The sequence below is a fragment of the Pteronotus mesoamericanus genome, unplaced genomic scaffold (genome assembly GCF_021234165.1).
Source record: "Pteronotus mesoamericanus isolate MK-2021 breed Mesoamerican mustached bat unplaced genomic scaffold, CSHL_Meso_final contig_181, whole genome shotgun sequence".
In the NCBI taxonomy this organism is placed as follows: domain Eukaryota; kingdom Metazoa; phylum Chordata; class Mammalia; order Chiroptera; family Mormoopidae; genus Pteronotus; species Pteronotus mesoamericanus.
Window position 1 is genome coordinate 2,074,581 of NW_026555077.1, and position 17,800 is coordinate 2,092,380.

The following is a 17,800-nucleotide window of genomic DNA, read 5'->3' on the forward strand; positions in this document are numbered from 1 at the left end:
TTTATTCTTCAGTGGCACACATTTAAAAAACTAAGTAAAAAGAAAAAAAAGTAATGTAGAAGCATATACCATGCCAGCACTAATCTAAAAAAAGCTGCTACAACTAAAATGTTTCAAACAGAGCTGACTTCAAAGCAAGGAAAATAATCAGGGATAAAGAATGATATTACAAAATGATAACGGGACAATTTTACAAGAGGCATAACAATCCTTAATCTTCATGTGCCTAAACATAACATCAAAATACCTGACACAAAACTGAGAAAATTAAAAAGAAGATGAATCCACGACTATAGTTGGAGACTTCAGTATCCAGCTATCAGAAATAGATGGATCCAGCAGGCAGAAAATCAGTAAGGAGATAGTGGAAGTCCACAGCACCACTGGCCAAATGGATAACTGATTGCTATCTATTACGTAATCCAACAACAGTAGATTACATATTCTTCTCAAGTTCACATGGAATAGTCACCAAGATAGACCACATTCTGAGCTATAAAATATATCTTTAAAAATTTGTAAGAGACACCATACAGTGTCTCTTTCATACCACAGTGGAATTAAAGTAGATTCCAAAATAGAAAGATAGTTGGAAAATCCCAAAATACATAACATGTGGATCAAAGAAGAAAATACAAGAGAAATTTTAAAATAATCTGAACTAAATGAAAATACGCCTTTTTAAATGGGTGAGATGCAGTGAAAGTAGTACTTAAAGGGTAATTTATAGTATTGAATTCGTATCTTAGAAAAGATCTAAAATCACTAATCTAAATTTGCACCTTAAGAAACTAGATAAAGTGAAAATTAAATCCAAAGGAAGCAAGAGAAAAGTAAATGAATACATTTTCAATAAATATATTGGCAAAAATTATAATCCTTAATTATATATCACATATTTGGGGTGGAGACATATTTTGTCATTATTTCATTGCAGAAGTCTATAAATATCTGATTCTATGAAAATTAAACATAACCAGATCATATGAAGGACACTTATGATAAAAGCAATAAACTCTTTACTTGTCTTTCAGATCTTTAGTGAAGGGGGATGTGTCTCAAACAATCCTTCTGGTTGCTTGTATCATACCATAAGAAACCTTACTCCAAGTATATCTTTTCCTTATCTGTAGGGTCATTCAGAGTGAATTCAATGTTTAAACACTGAATCACATCCCAGACCCCTACAAACATTTTTCAGTTCCAATTAACTTATTTTTTTCATATATTTTAATGTTTAAACCATTCTCAAATTTTTCAGTTGGTGTATATGAATTCTAAAATAAAGTCTTAAAATGAATCAGTCTTTCTCATATACTAGACTAATTCATATTATGTTCTCTATTGCATCAATATTCACTTCCACCAACAGTATTTATTTGCCATTATGTAAACAACCATAATATTTTAAAAATTCCCCAATAGAACATTATTATATCATACCGAGTTGTTGCTATCCAAAGGGAAAACTAATGTATGATTAGTAAGTACAGGAATAAATGTAGTAGATCTTTTCTCCACTTTTTCGAGAACTAGTATTCTATATTCACAATATAAAGTATGGTTAAGTTATTCAGGCTCTTCAGTTAAATAGTCTGTCACATATCCCAATCATTTTAGATAAGTGGAAATGTTTCATATATTGTTTTATACTACTTCATGCAACATTAATTTTGTTTCTCATTTTTATTGCACATTAAAATAACTAGAATAACACAACTTCTCAGGCCCTATGGCATACCTACTGAATTTTATCTCTGCAACTATGGGGCCAGATAATTATATTGCCCACTAAGGGAAGCTAAAAACTATTGCATTTGATATCGCCTCTGTCACCTATTGCAAAGCCTGCTTTCCAATTGCTTTCAAATTTTAAATATGGCCATTAAAGCAAATCCAGGTACTTTTGTTTCTTTTAGATTTTGATAATTTTACAATTATTTTATGAAATGTACATACAACTGTATACAATGTCAAGTTTAAATAATACTCAAAGGGCAAATGTAGTTTAAGTACAGTAACACATTAGAGAAAGTATCAGGGTTCAATTACAGCTTCAAATAAGATCTATAGTTTAAAAATATCAGTATCATTGTTAGTAAATATTTCATTAGTTTGTGTCAAGTGAAATATTAATTTAAAAATTACCATGTTTTTAATCACACTATGAAAACCAAGTCTTTATAAAATACACTGTACATCAATTACAACTCTCATCTTTATTTCCAACTTTTGCCATTTAAAAAATTGGTGGCAAATACATAAAAGGGAACTATACAAGATTATAATTAATGAAAAACTAAATTAAATGTTGAAAAGTGAATCATCTTTATTCTGTGTATTTATTTCTTTTACATTTAAGTATAATTAATATAGAAAAGGAACTTTTGAAGAAACATGTTGCTGATTATGTCAATGATCTCCATATGTCACACTCATTCACTGAAATTTTAGATATTTAAGAATACCAATACCTTATTATTTGAAGGTAAAAGTATATTAAAATATAATGGCAAGTTAGATGATCTATGCTACAGTAACTTATTTTATAAGCATTAGTTATGATATTAATTATGTGGAACTCTGGACCCTGCACTCCAGAATTATCACAAAAGCTACTAAGATACTGCATATAAAATAAAATCATGAAAAGGGAGTAAAAATAAAGTGTTTTTCAAAGATCTAACTTTAAGAATTATAATTAGTAATATTTTATATCTGCTTTAGTTTAGAATGCCTGCAATAAATTTAAGCCCATCATAAACATAGCAATTATATTTTAAAAATACTTTTTATTTGGCCAGCAGATTTGTTGAATCAGTCCTGTTTGGATAAAAACTTTCCATGAATTTATATCACAGATTTATTTCCTTTAAGAACAATAAAGAGGGATTCTCCTGGCAAATGAAAATAAAATTTCATACGTTTATAAGTTAATATAAATTACCTTGACTCTGAAACATTACATTTTCATGGTATATTCCACATGTTTTCAAATAACATAAAAAAGTCTTTTGGAACAAGAAGTCCAGATTCACTTGTAATCAAGACATGTTATTTTTTCCCATTTAAATGTGTTCACGTTCCAAATTTAGAAGGCTATATATTTGTTTTTCTAAAGCTTTTTTGAAAACACCAATTTTCAACTTTTATTTTTATTCCACATTTGTAGACTGCAAAACTATAAGCCAGAAAAATCTAAAGGGTGATGAACCAGAAGATGGATATACAATAAGTATTCACAACATCCAGAAAAACATCTGCACAGAAATCACAACCTCTAAATAAGAAAAATTTAGAACAGCAGCATTTGTTTCTTCTAAAGAACATTAGTTAGCATTCATAAAATATTCTTTAGACATTCTATAGTTATATCATGAATATACTTTTATTGAAAGTAATAAAGTGTATTTACTTGTTTGCTATCCTAATTTATACTTCACAAACTGCCTTCTGAAAAAGAAGTCTCATGCTAGCTAATCTTGTGACAAGTATATTATAATATATCTGTTACTTCTACATTCCATTTCAAATACCCTGCAAAAAAACTAAGGAAACTACAGGAAATAAAAATAAAATTATTTTGTGAAAAAAGCCAGATGAAAGACCTTTTCTACAAAAAAACAAAGGTAAGAGTTAGAGCTGATTCTCCTAGGAAACCATACAAGTGGGAAGACAGTGAGTAAAGTGTTGAGACAAAAAGCAAAAACAAACACAAAAAGCTAGAATTCTGTAGCCTGAGAAATTATCCTTCATAGTAATAGAGAAATAAAGACACTCAGACAGACAAACATTGAGGACATTTGTTGCCAGTAGACCTGCCCCAAGAAATTTTAAAAGAATTTTTTAGAGAAAAATAATAAAATAGAGTTCAGAAACTCAGCTCTACATAAAGTGAAGAAGAGCAATGATTAAAAAATAAGCATAGGTAAAATAAAAATATTTTTTTCTTATTACTAATTGATTTACCAGATAACAATTACTAAATACTAACAGCAATGTATACAGTTACCTATGCTCATGTATATATCATATATACATATATACAGACATTTATGTTGTTATTAAAGCATCCATTATATCTATATGTATTATTTAATAATATGTATTATTTATATGTATGCATAGGTACTTATGTACATATATACACATATATGTATGTTTATATATATGCCTACACAAATATGTATATATGTATATATATACAATATGTATGTGTATACATGTATAACGCACATATATGTGTATGTGTATTTATGTATATGTAAGCATATGTATATGTATTTAATTATATGTATTATTTATTTAATATATGCATTATTTAATTAGTATATGTATACATATGTATGTATATGTCCACATATACACATATGTGTGTGCATATATGTATATGCATGTGTGTACATATAGAAATATATGTATATGTATTTATGTGTATGTATACTTATATGATTTATATGTATTATTTAATTAGTATTGAATTATAGATTAAATAATACAATTTTATTAAATCATAATTATATTTTGTTATTTAATTATATTATTGATAAAATTAAATTATTATTTAATTATATTCAGGACAGCCATTATATGAGATGGAAGACAGAAAACAGATTTATTTTCTTATTATAATGTACTAACACTACCTGGAAAGGGATATAGTGTTATTTATATAAATGAAACTGAATTAATTCTAAATGTATATTGCAAACTTTAGGGCAAACACTTAAAAAAATAAAATAAGAACTATAACCAATATGCTAAGAAAGAATATAAAATGGAATAACATTCAATGTTCAGTTAATACCAAAAAAAGTAGAAAGAGAGTAGAAGACAAAAATAATTACATAAAACAATGGCAATAAATAGAAAACAGTGGAAAACATTATTTCCACTGGACAAAACAGGACAAATATTATTGCAACTGCCTCAATAATTACTATGAACATCAATGGTCTAAATGTACCAGTTAAAAGAAATGTCGTCAGAGGAGACAAATCAAAAAACAAAAAAAACAAGCCCCAATTATATGTTGTTCACAATAAATCCACTTTGAATATAAACGCATTGAAATAAAGTGATGGAGAAAGATATACTATACTAACATTAGTAAAAGAAAGCAGGAGAAGCTACACTAACTTCAAATAGAGCATACTTCAAATCAAGGAATGTTATCAAGGACAAAGAAAGGCATTGCATAATGATAACAAGATCATTTCTTCAAGAAGATATAACAATCAATAAAGTTTATGCACCTAACAACAGAGGCGAATACATATGAAGAAAAACTGATAGAAGTGCAAGAAGAAACAGATGAACCCACAATCATAACTGGAGACTTCAATACCCCTCTATCAGAAGTGGACAGATTCAGCAGGCAGGAAATCAGTAGGGACATAATTGAACTCTACAACACCATGAATCAAATGGATATCATTGAAATATACAAACTGCTTCATGAAATAACAACATACACATTCATAAAAAGCTCACATGAAACATTCACCAAAATATACCAAATTCTGTGCTATCTTAACAAACTCAAAAAAATAGAAATCATTCACTGTCTGTCCCATATCACAATGGAATTAAACTAGACACAAATAAGAGAAAGATAGGTAGGAAGTCCCCAAAAGTGTGGAAATAACAACACATTTTTGAATAAGACATGTACCAAAGATGATCTCAAGATAAATTTTAAATATTGGAAAATAAATAAAAATAAAAACACCTATGAGATGCAGCAAAAGCAGTTCTTGGAGGAAAATTTATATCATTAAAGGCATATGTTACAAAATAAGAAGGATCTAAAAGCAATAATTTAAACTTTCCACCTTAAGAAACTAGAAAAGGAAGAGTAAATTAAATCCAAAGTAAGCAGAAGAAAATAAAAAGAATGAGAGCAAAAATCAGTGAAATGGAAAACAGGAAATGAATAGAAAAATCCATAAACCCAAGGTTGTTTCTTTGAAAAGATCAATAAAATTAATAAACCTTTAGCCAGACAAAGAAATAAGAGCAAAAACACAAATTACTGTCAGAAATTAAAGAGGGGACAATGCTGCAGATCCCATGAACATTAGAAGGATTATAAAGTACTACAAATAACTCCATGTATACAAATTTGATAACCTAGATTAAAATTACCAATTCATTGAAAGACACAATCTACCAAAACTCATACAAGAATAAACAGGCAATTTTAACAATTTTCATGTTCCAGGACAGGAAGACTCAATATTGTCAAGACGTCAGATCTTCCCTATTTGCTCTATAGATTCAGTGCAATCCGATCCAATGTTTCAGCAAATTATTTTATCAATATCAACAAACTAATTCTAAAGATTATTTGTGGAGCAAAAAAATCCACAATATCTAACACAATATCGAAGAAAAAGGAGAAAGTTGGAGGAATAACGCTACCCTACTGCGAAGACTATCATAAAATTACGATAGTCATGACAGTGTGGTATTTTAAAAAGATGGATCAATGGAACAGAATAGAGAGCTCAGAAATAAACAGACACAAAAATAGTTAACCTATCTTGGAAAAAGGACCAAAGGAAATACAGTGGAGCAAAGATAGTCTCTTTAGCAAATGATGTTAAAACAACTGGACAACCACAAGCACAAAACAAATCTAGACACAGACTTTACACCCTTCACAAAAATTAACTTGAAATAAATCATAGACCTAAGTATAAAATATAAAACTCCTAAAAGATAACATAGCAACAAAACCTAGATGACCTTGGGTGATGACTTTTTAGATACAACACAATAGACAACACACATTAAAAAATAATAAGACAGACTTCATTAAAATTAAAACTTCTGGCCTTTTGAAAGACAATAAGAGAAATAGAAAATAAGCCACAGACTGTGATAAAACATTTGCAGAAGACACATCTGATAAGAGACTGTTATCCAAAATATACAAAAAAAAACTCCAACAAACCCATCTTAAAACTCAACAATAAGGAAACAAATTATATTTTATGAAAATATTTATTTAGTAAGAATAGGTATTATGTTCTGATATTTGACAAGGCAAGTCTTTCATCATTAATACTTTTTGTTATAAATTCTTTTTTCCACCATTGTCTCATATTTTGTTTTAAAACTGTTTAATTATGGTTTATATTCAATATTATCTTGTATTATTTTCAGGTGTATAGCACAGTGGTTAGACAATCATATACTTTACAAAGTGTTCCCCCTGATATTTCCAGTGCCCGCCTGGCACCATACACAGTTATTACAATATTATTGACTATATTCTCTATGCTATACTTTACCTCCCTGTGACTATTTTGTAACTACCAATTTCTAATTCTTAACCCCTTCATGTTTTTCACCCACTTCCCCAACACCACTCCCCTCTGGCAACCATCAGTCTGTTCTCTGTGTTTGTGAGTCTGATCTTTCACAAAGGAGCAAAGCTAATACAATGCAGAAAAGATTTAATACAATAAATGATGCTGAAACAACTAGACATGCAAAAAAAATGAATCTAGACATTGGCTTTACAACTCCAGAAAAATTAATTCAAAATGAATCTATGACCTAAATATAAAACACAAAACTATATTAACTCCTACAAGGTAACAGGAGAAAACCTAAATGACCTTAGTATTAAAAAGACTTTTTAGATACAACATCAAAAGCATAATTCAAGAAAGAAATATTGTACAACCAGGACTTAATTAAAGATCTATGCTTTGAGAAAGATGATGTCAAATGAATGAGAAGAAGTCACAGACTGGGAGAAAATATTTTCAAAAGATAAATCTGATTTTAAAAAAACAAACTGTGATCCAAAATAGACAAAGAACTCTTAAAACTCAGTAAGAAAATAAACAAAATTTAAAAATAGTCCAAATAGCTTAACAGATACTTCACCAAAGAAGATACACAGATGGCAAATATGCATATGAAAGTTACTCCTCACCATTTTTTGAGAAATGAAAATTAAAATAATGAGAAACCATTGCACACATATCAGAATGGCCAAAATCCTGAACACTGACATCACCAAATACTGAAGATAACATGGGGCAACAGGAGCCCTCATTCATTGCTGGTAGGGAATCAAAATGGTACAGCCACTTTGGAAGACAGTTTGGCTGTTTATTATAAAACTAAAGTACTCGCCCTGGCTCGTGTAGCTCAGTGGATTGAGTGGCAGGTTGTGAAGCAAATGGTCACCGATTGGATTCCCAGTGTAGGTCACGTGCCTGGGGTGTAGGCCAGGTCCCCAGTAAGGGGGCACACGTGAGGCAACCACACATTGATGCTTCTCTCCCTCTCTTTTCTCCCTCCATTCCCCTCTCTCTAAAAATAGATAAATAAAATCTTTAAAAAAAAACCTAACATACTCTTACTGTAAGATCCAGTAATTGCACTTCTTAGTATTTACCCAAAGAAGCTGGATACTTATTTTCCCACAAAAAGCTGCACAGGAATAGGTATATAGATAATGTAAAGTTTTATTCATAATCACCAAAACCTGGGAGCATCCAAGATGTCCATAAGTAAGTGAATGAATGAACTGCACTACATCCAGACAATGGAGTAGTACTCAAAACTAAAAAAAAGAAATTAGCTATCATTGCAATGAATGACATAGTGTAAACTCAAATGCATATTACTAAGTGAAAGAATTCAATATGGAAACGCTACATACTATAGGATACCAACTCTATAACTTCTAGAAAAACTATGGAGACAGTATAAATTCAGTGGTTGCAGGGTTTGAGGTGGGGGCGGATAAGGCAGAGCAGAGCAAAGCAAATTTTTAGGGCAGTGAAACTATTCTGAATAGCTTATAATGATGCATTCATGTCCTTATACCTTGTCCAAACCCATTGAATACTATGAAAGAGTAATCTCCCTTGTACCCTAACACTTTCTCTGCAAGTACAGAATTACATAACAGGGCCAAGTCTTCAGACGAAAAATCTAAGTTCACGGCAGGAGCTTGTAGGGCCTTGAATGCCTTTGTTCCTGATCAAGATTTTAATGGAGACAGGATTCTAAAATAAACCAAAATGCATGGTGTGGTAGAATGATTTCTGTATTTGGGAATGAAATACTTCCCTAAAATCTTCTCTCCACTACTAATTGTGAGACTGAATAAAAGATATCTGATAGAAGATTTATAGAAATTAATCTATAAAATTCATTATAAACTTAGTGCTTTGCCAGAGAAATACTTATAAATCTAACCAATCCAAAACACATCTAATTAATTGGCTGACATTCCCAAATTATGTTACTCAAAGTTCTTGATTAATCTGCATATAGCCAAGGATCCAGACAATAAACCAAAATAGCACAAATATTAAGGGCCTGGTTGCAGAATCAATTATACACATTTTCCAAAAGCCTATGAACTCAAAACTGAGAGCGGTGGAAAGGCTCTCTCCAGGAACTTGCAAAAGCAAAGAAGCCATGAATCTAAAGCTCCTGAAGAGAATACAGGTTTTAAATGTTCAGACTGTGTATCTGGACCTGGGGTTGGGGCAGAAGGCTTTAGATGACGACCGGAGGAGGAATTAACTGTCAAGATCTTCTTGGGAACTTCTCCTGGCTGAAACCAACCACGAGTGAGAAGACAAATCGCCACAAGTCTGGAAGCTAGGTTGTAGTTTCGTCGTCTTCTCCTTAACGAGTCAGTTGTAGCAATTTTGTCGCCCAAACTGTCCCACTCACTGGGTCAACCGAGCTGCAAGGCCTTATGAGTTGGGAACAAGTGGCCAGACCCGGCACAATCTCACACTTCGCTAGGTAGCCATCTTCTCCGGCGACCGTTGCTAAGGAACCGAGGGCGAAGCTCCGAGACAGCCCTACCACAGTTTCCCCCGAGCTGGCCAAAGGCCTTCCGGGGAGTGGTTACATGAGCGACGTACGTAAGGGGCGGGACAGAGGCAAAACCGGACCAAGGAACTAGCTACATTCCAGGGCGCATGCGTGCAGTGAGGAGCGGCGGGATACGTGGAAGTGTTAAGCTGGCCGCGGAAAAAGATGGGGATATGGCAGCTGTAAATGGCCCTCCGAGCGTAACTCTGCGAGCAGCCACCCAGCGAAAGTTGCGGAGGTTTTCAGAACTGAGAGGTACCGAGGGAGAAACCCCAGTTCTCCCCGGCAGCAGAAAGGGAGGGTCGTTTAGGTGCCGGAAAGTTTGCTGGACTATCACTTCCTGGCTGGTTTTCTGTCACCTGTGGGCCAGGACGCTGGCCCAGGCATAGCTAATTCACCTTGAGTTTTTTATTCTTTTTCTGTCACTGTCCTTTTTTTACGTTTTGTTTGTTACTTTCTTTAACTTTATTCCTAGTAAAACGAAAACATAAAATAAGGAAAGAGGATAAAAAGAAAGTTGTTAACCTGACTCAGTGAAACTATAAATAAATGCGTTATGCATTTGGTTAGCTCATTAACAAAAGTTACTGAAAAATCTGGAAAATCTCTGTAAAGCATAGTGTTTTGACCCTTGCGATTGTGATTTTAGCCTTCTCTCACACCCATACCTGCTTCATCAACTTGCTCCATAATGCTTACTGATTAAAAAAGTAAAACATGGAAGAATTATGGATTAAAAATTAAAAGGGAGGTTTGTATCAAAAAAAATTTAACGATTATGCCACTTGTCATTCCTTGTACAACTGTGTAATAAAACTGGTTATTCTGGCAGACAAGTCCTACTAGGTAACCAATATAAACAATTTTTATCTTGTTTATCAATTAAAAAGAGTTTCCAACTGTCTCCCAACGGTTCAGTCTGTCTTTTAATGAGTTCATTTGGAAATTAGGAACTTTTCTTTTATTCCAAATTTCATGTCATACTCCAGGAGTCTTTGTAAAGTTGCATGGCTCCTCTTAAGGTAATAAAATTAAGTCCCCACATTTATAAACAGCAACGTTGTGTAGCAATGGATCTTTGGGTTGAATCTTTCTTAGCCAAGGAACACTAAATAGTTCTATTATATGAAAATTGATTTTCAAAGCTGGAAATTCATTTATTGCTTAAGAATTGAGGTAATGTTTAGAAAATTAAAGAACATCTCTTAATAGGGAAACATTACAAGTTTCAGAATATCTAAATAAATGGGTCTGTAGACCATAAAAGAAGAAAGTAATCTGAAAGAGAAAAAACAAAATTTGCGTACAATCCTCATTAGGACTATTTTGAGTCACACTAACTAGCTAGTAATTATTCCCTAACTCTCAAAAGCAGAAGACACATTTATGAAGATGATACTATTACTTCTTTTTACTCCTCTTTCCAAAAAGTAAACCTCTAACAGAATTCTTATACTTATCATTTCCTTTTTTTTTTTTTTTTTTTCCACATAGGCAAACCTGTGGCAGCTGGAGAATTCTGGGACATTGTTGCAATAACAGCAGCTGATGAAAAACAGGAACTTGCTTATAAGCAACAGCTGTCAGAGAAGCTGAAAAAAAAGGAGTTACCCCTTGGAGTTCAATATCATGTTTTTGTAGATCCTGCTGGAGCCAAAATTGGTACGCATTGGATTTGTATCATAGGTTCTGGAAAGAATAATCATTGAAGAAAACTTGTCCTGTGGTATGCAGTTATAAACTGCATATCTTTCCACCATAGTGTTGACAAACTAAAATGTTTTTATGAATTCACTAGTTTTTTAAAAAATGATAAAAGGCATTGCAACTTTCTTACACATTGTGACTTACCATGAAAAACTTCCAGAATTTTAAAAGAGAACTATCAATTTTAATAAAATTTACTCAGATGGTGAATAAGCCTTTGGACCTTATCAGTTGGGCCCTTAAGTTCTCTCCAAACTGTATTTTCTTCAGGAATTTACATGAGGAGATCAAATGGAGAAAAAAAAGTACTTGTATATACAACTTGACTTCTTGGGACCACAATGCAGAATGCAAAAAAGCATAGTCTTATGACTTGAGTATCATATGCACTTTAAAAATCCAGTTTAACTAAAGTTTGCCTTTTGACCTTCCATCGCAAAAAAATACATGCTGTTTTTGTAGGGGGCAGTTTCTGTGTAATACTAAAGCTGAAGCCCCTTGATACCAGAGATCGGGTATCTGTATCTGACATCGACATAGTTCTAATTAGCCAGTGTTGTATTCCCCAGAGCTAGCAGTCAGTACTATGTGACTCCCATTGTACAGGTGAGACTCTGAGGCACAGAAAAAATAACTTGGCCAAGGTAACTAGTAAGTGATAGTTAAATTTAAGATGTTTTTGGGAAACCAGATTCTAAAAAAACTTTTTAAAAAGTGTGCTTAACTTGCATACTTGATTATAATTTGGGATACTTATTTAAATAGGTTTTCCAATTTGTAATTGCAAGTGAAATATATACTTAGTTTTCTAGTGTTGCGGATTGCTACTTTATTTCTTCATTTTGTATTAATAACTTTGGGAGAAGATCAGCTCTTATTACCAGGGTCAATATCTGGTTTTCATTGCTAATTGTTTTTATTTAATTGCTATGAAATGTGTATTTAACTTGATTCTTTTGCCCATATTTTTGCGCTCTGCTGAGTCAGTTATAGCCAACAAGTCAAATCTTCAAATTTATCATAATCACAAAATTTTAGTAGGTTTCTATGAAATAAGTTGTGCATTTTAACTTTATTTTTAAGGAAATGGAGGATCGACGTTTTGTGCCCTTCGATGTTTGGAAAAGCTATATGGAGATAAATGGCAGTCTTTTACCATCCTGTTAATTCACTCTGGTAAAGTTATACTTTACTAATTTACAGTTTCTTTTAAGTTTTTTACCTTTGATATCTCAGGAACTTCTTTCTCTCTTACAATTACTTTTTCTTTTTCTTTTTGTCTTTGAAGTTATTATGATTTGAAAACAAATATTTCATGTTTTTCCTAATATTTTTAGTTTGTAAGTAGCATAACGCTTTTCACAATATTTATTTTTAAAAGTGTAGATAAGATACAATAACTATTTATGCATATTGTTTTTAGTATGTATATACAAAATGATGTTCCAAAGACTGAACTTATCAAAATGTGAACATTTTTCAGTAATTCTTTGGAAGGGATTCTTGTTATTAGGCAGAGGTTGGTTTAGCACTGTGATCACCACGCTATTGACAAACCCTTATATCATGCATTTTTATTTGTTTAGGTAGACAAAGTCTACAATTCTTAAAGGAGTTAAAAGAAAAAAAAGGAGTGACAAAACATGGAGCTGACAAGAAAATGTACGAGGGGGAAATTACGAATAGAAGAGACATTTTAAAGCAGAAAAGTAGGAAAGAAATAATCACAGAAGAAAGGACAGTGTTTTTTTTAATTGGTTAAATTGAGTTGTATAAAAATTTTGGTTATATGACCACCTTTGTTACTTTCTCTGTGAATCAGGCTGATGAAAACTTTGTCATTGACTGCCACCATGATTTTCAATGCATTTTTCATTTCTTATGATTCATACACAGAACAGTGATTTTTTTTGTAAAGATGATATCAAATAAAGCATCCAAGTTCTGGTTTTAAGGCTGACTGAAAAAGTTAAAAAAAAATCAAATTTATAGTTTTATTCCAGAACAAGTATTATTATTACCAATGTAGTAAAAGTTAAACTAGGTACCAGAAAATATATTGTTAATTTTTATAATGCTAAACTTTACTATTGGTTAGTCTTTGGAAAAGGACAAAGTGGAAAATATTAGCTCCCATTTGTTGAACAAACTATGTGTCAAGTGCTTTACATGTATAATTGATCTCATAAAATATGACAGCAAGTATTATTCTACATTTGCTTATTTGGAGTGATTCCAAAGATAAACAACTAAAAAGTAGTGAACCTCAGTTTGAACCCCATATTATCCGACTCTAGTATGTAAGACAGCCTCTTGCTATACTTACTTAACATAAAAATGATATAACCTATTTAATTTACTTAAGAATAACACACTTTTCAAGGAATTAAGGAGTCATAAGGCTCATCTTAGAGGGAAAATCTATTTAAATTAAAGACAAGTATAAATTGTAAAACACTTTCATAAATCACTTTTACTTCCTTTAAGTGTATATAATAGAAGAAAGACACTACATGTGGAAATTATTGTTTAATAGATAGTGTTGGAATTGGTACCTTTTTTTTTACCCTGTGGAGTGGATTCTTATTTCAGGAATTTAAACATGGTTGAAATTTATTGTTTAAAATGTAGTAATGAGGTCATGTTTTAGCCCATAGGCCGTTATACAGTGAATTCAGAACAATTCACATGCTCTAAAATGTATGATAATTCTTTTTTAATCTAGAATTTTTTAAACTACAATATGTCCAAGGGCTACAGGATAATTTCTCTTTGAATTTACATTCTAGAATTTATTATTCCTTCCTGAGTTATAGTAATATATTGTATATATTAAATATTTTTAGAGATATTTTGAGTTGCTTCTGATGCCCCTGAGTTTTTAAAATCTTATAAACATTTGTTTAATTTTATAGGTGGCTACAGTCAACGCCTTCCAAATGCAAGTGCTCTGGGCAAGATTTTCACTGCTTTACCTTTTGGTAAACCCATTTATCAGATGTTAGAATTAAAACTAGCCATGTACATTGATTTCCCCTCACATATGAATCCTGGGGTTCTGGTTTCCTGTGCAGATGATATTGAACTTTATAGTATTGGAGAATCTGAGTTTATCAGATTTGACAAGCCTGGCTTTACTGCTTTAGCTCATCCTTCTAGTTTGACTGTAGGTACCACACATGGAGTATTTGTCTTAGAACCTTCTAATTGTTTAGAACACAAAGACCTTGAATACAAATGTTGTCATCGCTTCCTTCATAAGCCCAGCATAGAAAAGATGCGTCAGTTTGATGCTGTGTATAGACCTGGAAATTGTTTTCAACAGGACTTTTCTGGGGGTGACACTCCCTCTCTTAAATTAGAATCTGAGTATGTATATACAGACAGCCTATTTTACATGGATCATAAATCAGCAAAAAAGTTACTTGCTTTTTATGAAAAAATCGGCACACTGAAGTGTGAAATAGATGCCTATGGAGACTTTCTGCAGGCTCTGGGACCTGGAGCAACTGCAGAGTATACCACAAACACATCCAATGTCACTAAAGAAGAATCAGGATTGGTAAACATTAGGCAGAAAATATTTCACTTTCTTAAAGGGACATCACTGAATGTTGTTGTTCTTAATAACTCCAGATTCTATCACATTGGAACAACTGAAGAATATTTGTTTCACTTTACTTCACATAGCAGTTTGAAGTCAGAGCTTGGTTTACAGTCCATAGCTTTTAGCATCTCTCCAGCAATACCAGAATGCTCTGGTAACACATCCTGTATCATTCAAAGTATATTAGATTCAAGATGTTCTGTGTCACCTGGCTCAGTCGTGGAGTATTCCAGATTGGGGCCTGATGTTTCAGTTGGGGAAAACTGCATTATTAGTGGTTCTTATATCATGGCAACAGCTGTCCTGCCTGCATATTCCTTTGTGTGTTCCTTAAGCTTGAAGATGAATGGACACTTAAAGTATTCAACTATGGCATTTGGAGTGCGAGACAACTTGAAAAAGAATGTTAAAAAATTGTCAGATATAAAGTCACTTCAATTCTTTGGAGTCTGTTTCCTGTCATGCTTAGATATTTGGAATCTGAAAGTTACAGAGGAGCTCTTCTCTGGAAACAAGACATGTTTGAGTTTGTGGAGTGCTCGTATTTTCCCAGTTTGCTCTTCTTTGAGTGATTCAGTTACAACATCCATGAAGATGTTAGATGCTATACAAAACAAGTCAACATTTAGCCTGAAAAACTTTAAGCTGTTGTCCATTGAAGAAATGCTTATCTACAAAGATGTAGAAGACATGATAACCTATAGAGAGCAAATTTCTCTGGAGATTATTTTGAATAGAAAGTCTGATTTAGAGACATCTTAAATATCATATCAATTATTGCCTTTCTTGATTGAGCAAGATTGCAACTACAAGGGTTTTCTGTAGATGTTTGCCTTTGTTTTATTGAAGTAGTTAATGAATATTATATTAACAATTGCTGCAACACAACATTAATAACACAAAAATACAGATAAACCAAGTTTGAAGAAAATATTTCAAGGATCTAAGTTCAGGGAAGGGATTTTGGGATGTTTATCACTTTTAATTTTTCTTTTAATTAAGATGGGTATGTAGAGCATTGTTTTGTTCACTTTAATACTGTAATAATTTTAAGGGTAATTTTCTAAACGTACCTTTACAGTTTTGTTTTTTATCTTGTGGGCTTCAGTTACAATAAAGCTCTAAATGTTTATTGGCAGTTTTCTCCTCAAATGTAGCAATTCTATTGTGACTAATAAAAATAGCATACTGTAGAGTCCTCAGTTGGAGGAATGCTGTAGAAATACATTTTCAGGAACAGATTTATAGCTGACAAATTAATGCTTAAATTATTGTGATTATCTTAATTGCTCAGTAATGAACAGCTCTGAAATTCATGATAAAAATCTGTCTCATTTATTGGTCTTATCAAAATGAAACAAAAGGGTATACATGTTATTTTTATCCTTATAAACTTGAACATGTGTTTGTATATCTTAAAAATTATTCCTTAATTTTCCATGTATAGGAAAACACACACACAACTCAATTCTCAGTGCGGGGAGGATGGTAGGAATAATTGGAATTCACTGATGATAATATGTTTATTTTGGACATTGCTTTTCATCCTCTAATCCCTTTAACAAAACTGTTAAATTACTAGATGGACTGATCTTACTTCCCGTTTCTTATTTTCTGTCCATCCACTAGTGATGATGCTGAGAGGCAATAAATAGCCGAAAGGTAGACAGCAGGAAGGAGCAAGAAGACTAGAAAGACAGAAAATACACAGATGACAGCTTCAAGAAAATAAAAATTGACTGGCATCCCAAGTTTTGTGTTCCTATTTTGATAAAATCACGTATGCTAAATGTCTTCATATCAAAGTCTAATATTAATTAGAGAAAAGATTCATAAGAGATTTGTATTTTAACATAAGTAAATTGTAATAACTGGTCTGTGCCACTTTTATATCAAATGTCAAAATGAAAATAATTATTTGGTAAACCAGAAGTGACTTGTTTGCAACTCTCAATTATACTATTTACCTTTTTTTTTCTTTTTTCAAGGTTCTTTCCAAGGACAAAATTAATTTATATGGTAGCTCTTGTTTAGCATTTATTGGTTTACTTGCACAGTTTTCAGAGGATATTGTGTGTTTATCATGTATTAAATGTTCAGTACTGTTTTTCACAGTATAATCTAAATCTATAATCTTTATATTTCACTGTACAATCTAAAGTGTCATCAGTTATTAAGAATCACCATTTTATGTTCTACTAAAAAAACACTACCAATAAAATATGACTCTATACTTTCTTTGTTACTTGAAGTTTTTATATTTATTTATTGGATATCTTTTAAGTGCACTTACAGATTTTTATCATTTCACCTGCTTGCAAGTATATACAAAGAAACAAAATGCATTATTGACTGTTCGAGACTTGGCATTCAGGGTCAAACTTTTCTGAAGAACTTTAAACTTGAAAGTGAATTGATATCCATGTGTTTCCACGCAGTACCATCTTCTGTGCTTCACACATACTGGTAAAGCTGCATTTCCTAAATGCCCCCACCATACTATCTGGATTTTCCTTCAAGCTGTGGATACCAGATAGCTGTTCTGCAAGTTTTTAATGCTATTTGACAAAAATCAGTTTCATTTTTGCCTCAATCATTAATTAAAAGAATGTGTCTTAGGCAGCA

The 17,800-nt window shown here is 32.0% G+C and overlaps 1 protein-coding gene across 1 annotated transcript; it reads left to right on the forward strand.

Annotated features, from left to right (window-relative positions):
- The first annotated feature begins 9,983 nt into the window (after nucleotides 1-9,983).
- FPGT (fucose-1-phosphate guanylyltransferase) lies at nucleotides 9,984-17,354 on the forward strand. The gene is made up of 4 exons (XM_054566853.1): nucleotides 9,984-10,116; nucleotides 11,356-11,523; nucleotides 12,652-12,744; nucleotides 14,484-17,354. The coding sequence occupies exons 1-4, from the start codon at nucleotides 10,035-10,037 to the stop codon at nucleotides 15,935-15,937; spliced, it is 1,797 nt and encodes a 598-aa protein (XP_054422828.1). The 5' UTR covers nucleotides 9,984-10,034; the 3' UTR covers nucleotides 15,938-17,354.
- The last annotated feature ends 446 nt before the right edge of the window (nucleotides 17,355-17,800 follow it).

Coding starts and splice junctions, on each gene's coding strand:
- FPGT (XM_054566853.1), top strand. CDS start 10,035: ATGGCAGCTGTAAATGGCCCTCCGAGCGTAACTCTGCGAGCAGCCACC. Junction 10,117..11,355: donor GAGGTTTTCAGAACTGAGAG/GTACCGAGGGAG, acceptor TTTTCCACATAG/GCAAACCTGTGGCAGCTGGA. Junction 11,524..12,651: donor TCCTGCTGGAGCCAAAATTG/GTACGCATTGGA, acceptor TTTATTTTTAAG/GAAATGGAGGATCGACGTTT.